Source organism: Cyprinodon variegatus, unplaced genomic scaffold (genome assembly GCF_000732505.1).
Source record: "Cyprinodon variegatus isolate N-32 unplaced genomic scaffold, C_variegatus-1.0 Scaffold483, whole genome shotgun sequence".
Taxonomy (NCBI): Eukaryota; Metazoa; Chordata; class Actinopteri; order Cyprinodontiformes; family Cyprinodontidae; genus Cyprinodon; species Cyprinodon variegatus.
In genome coordinates this window covers 136,539-140,056 of record NW_015150936.1, presented here as the reverse complement: position 1 = coordinate 140,056, position 3,518 = coordinate 136,539, and the positions used below count along the sequence as shown (strand labels likewise).

The 3,518-nt window shown below is 38.1% G+C and overlaps 1 protein-coding gene across 1 annotated transcript in view; it reads left to right on the top strand.

Moving 5' to 3' along the window:
• The window catches only part of ddost (dolichyl-diphosphooligosaccharide--protein glycosyltransferase subunit (non-catalytic)), an 8,555-nt gene extending 6,011 nt beyond the window's left edge, over positions 1-2,544 (top strand). The window contains exons 7-11 of the mRNA XM_015390034.1: positions 615-763; positions 841-988; positions 1,068-1,188; positions 1,295-1,401; positions 2,253-2,544. Coding sequence (XP_015245520.1) covers positions 615-763; positions 841-988; positions 1,068-1,188; positions 1,295-1,401; positions 2,253-2,402 — 675 coding nt within the window. The 3' untranslated portion in view covers positions 2,403-2,544. The remainder of the gene's footprint in view (positions 1-614; positions 764-840; positions 989-1,067; positions 1,189-1,294; positions 1,402-2,252) is intronic.
• Positions 2,545-3,518: the final 974 nt, after the last annotated feature.

Genomic DNA, 3,518 nt, shown 5'->3' with positions numbered 1-3,518 from the left:
CAAATCTGACGAAACTTTATTTTATCAGCAGAGAGGCTGAGACAAGCTTTTAATTGGCAGTGAGCATCTCCAGGGATCATACTGCAGCTTAAAGGGAACTACAGGCCTTTAGATTGTGTAAGATTTATTGCCAGGTAGTATCGTTAAATAAAAATAATCAGCCGACCTTCTTCTTGATGTTAAGATCTCTGATTAAGACTGTTTGCTATTTTATCTTGTGGTTTTTTAGACACGCGACAATAGTGCTTCATCATTTGGCTAAAAAAGAAGTCAGCTAATTTTTAAAAATATATACTAACAAATGCCTGTTAGAATATTCTCTCCTTTCTCTTCTTTTCCCCTTGTTTTAAAGACTAAAATTTAAAATGACTGGGATTATTTAAGAAAGAATAAATCTCCTTTGGTAGATATTAATTATTAATTAATGTTTGCAGCTCTAAGCCATTTTTATTAGTGACTGAATTCAAAAATGTCTCTTTGAATTGTAACTGTTTTGGTTATTTTCCCCCTTTTAAGGGTGTATCTTATTATGATGTAGTGTAACTCATTGTTATGTCATTTTTTTCTGTTTAAAGTAAACTTAGGTCATTAAAGAGAGCTTTTTATTCCTACAGTACCCTCATGCTGTGGGGAAAAACACCCTGCTGATCGCCGGGCTGCAGGCCAGAAACAATGCCAGGGTGGTTTTCAGCGGCTCCCTGGAATTCTTCAGCGACGCCTTCTTCAACTCTGCTGTGCAGAAGGCAAGACCAGGTTCTCAAAGGTGTGGATCAGAACTTTGTTTTTGGTTACTTGTATTTGAAGTTACCTTGATTTGGCTAACGTGTTGGGGTTTACCAGGCATGAACAGACGGGGAACATGGAGCTGGCTGTGGCTCTGTCCCGCTGGGTGTTTAAGGAGGCAGGCGTGCTCAGAGTGGGAGCTGTTACCCATCATCCTGTGGGAGAGTCGGCTCCGCCGGCGGCATACACAGTTACTGACCTTGTGGTGAGTTCAGTAACTCTGTGATCCAGGGCTTGTCTGTCTAATGAGGAGCAGCGTATGTGAATAAAAGTTTCTGTTTCAGGAGTACAGCATCGTCATCGAGATGTTGTCTGAGGGCCGCTGGGTCCCTTTTGACGGAGATGATATTCAGCTAGAGTTCGTCAGGATCGACCCTTTTGTCAGAACTTACCTCAAGAAAAATGGTAAGTTTGATCTTGTTCTGCTTTTTTTTTATTTTTACCATTAATTTATTTTACTCTCTGTTTATCTTTCTCTAAAAATCAAAAATGCTTCATTGTTTATTATTAGGAGGGAAATACAGCGTCCAGTTTAAGTTGCCTGACGTCTATGGAGTCTTCCAGTTTAAGGTGGACTACAACCGACTGGGATACACACATCTCTACTCTTCCACTCAGGCAAGTTCAACCTGCGTTTCTTGGGCTTACCAAAATTTAAATGTTTGCATTTGTTTATAGTTAAATTTCGTTTGCAGTGTGTTCACATTTATAAATCCTATTCATTAAAGTACAGTGAACCCTCGCTGTAACGCCGTTCACCTTTCACAGCCTCGCTGCTTCATGGATTTACATTGTCTTCTGCATTCTGATTGGCTAAACAGTCTCCACGCTTCTTCTCTACCAAAAATGTGTCAATAACATTTCAGTTTCATATTTTAATGTACGTGCACGTAGAACAGCATGCCATTAAAATTTGCTAATTTTCTCCAAAACGTTCTGCACTGACTAAAGCATTTGCAGACGAGCCCAAAAGGCAGAGGAAGATGCTATGGCAGAAAAAGTTAAACTTCTGGACATCCTAAAGGAGTTTAGACACTATGTGGCTGTAGGTCGCCATTAGAGAATTATTAAAACTTCTGTTCATTCCATAAAGAAGGAGGAAAATAACATAAGGACGACAGCAGCAATAAGTTTTAGTAAGGATGCAAAAAGGGTTGTAGCTGTCTGCAACAAGACCATGGTAAGGATGGACTCTGCATTAGACTCTGGGAATAACCCTGGAGCAGAAGTGTTTTTGAGCAACACATTTAAAGCTATCATTAAGGTAGGGGAATATATGCCTGAAATAGTTTTTAATAATAATTGTAAAGGAAATAAAGGTTACTACTTAAAAGATTTTGCGTATCATGAGTTCTTTATGGAATGTGACTCCCACAAAAAGCGAAGGCTCACTGTATATATTTTTTAGGTATCTTAGTTTTTCTTACTAACTTCTACAGCTTTTTTTTTGTTTGTTTTTTCTCCTGCAGGTATCAGTCCGTCCTCTGCAGCACACTCAGTACGAGCGTTTCATTCCCTCAGCCTTCCCCTACTACGCCAGCGCCTTCTCCATGATGACAGGACTCTTTGTCTTCAGTGTAGTTTTCCTGCACATGAAAGAGAAGGAGAAGTCTGACTAAAGCAAAGACAACAACAAGAATGAGACAAGAAAAAGTGTGAAATTTTCAAATGTGGTGTGAAGAATTGAAACTGAATGTCCTTTTGGGATCTGGACTGTTAATATTCTGTCACTGAGGGCCTGTGACTGGGTCACGAGGGGNCCTCTGGTGTTTGATCATTTTCATAAAGCAAAATTGCATAATTCACATCGTAAATATTGTTTTAATAAAAGCCAACCAGTGAAGTTTGATTGCCTTCAATTTATGCTTTTAGCAACAACAAAAAAATCCCTTTGGTCTGAGGAAAGATGTCAGAGTTTTTTTGGGAATAAGAAATAAATGACAAATTTTCCCCAAACAGGTTTCTATAAGCGAAAAGAACAACAAAAATAAGGATTTTGTTTCGATAAAACAACCTGCTGATGAAGGATAGGTCTATGTTATCGCAAAACAAATAAAGTATTTTATGTGAAAACTGAGAGGCATGAATTAAACATCCCTGCTGCATAAATGACACATTAACTGCCACCGTTATGAATCAATCATTTTTATTTTGAATGTCAACTTTAAATGCTCCTTGTTTCTCCCATCAGATCACTTTATTTTTCATGTGAACAAGTAAAATTGTAAAGACTGGTGAATACTTTTATTTGCCACAACCATCAAAAATAACATTTGAAGTGACTCTACTGGGAATAAAAGCAGCATCAGCTGCTTCGTTCTCTGAAAGGAACGTCACATTCCTGGAAAATCAGCAGAGCTGCAAGGAGACGAACACTGAAAGCCTCCAGATGGATAATCTTAGTTTATAATCCCTGAAAAAAAGCCTTTCTTCTAAAACTTTAAGTTTATATAAAGCGCCTTTTATTAACAGAGGTGTACAACATAAATACATTTTAGTTATAAAAGAAATTACAGAAGGAGTAAATCATTGGTCCAGCCAGTTACATTCACAGAAAAATAAAAAGCTTATATCGCTATAACCAGGGGGGGATTTACCACTAGACAATACCAGGCAGGTTCCTAGGGCTCCAAGTTCCTGGGGGCCCCATAAACTGTTTCCATGTATGGTTAATACAACTATTCCTTATTTGTCCACAATTATTATGTTTTTGATAAAAATCCTTTGGCAAAAAT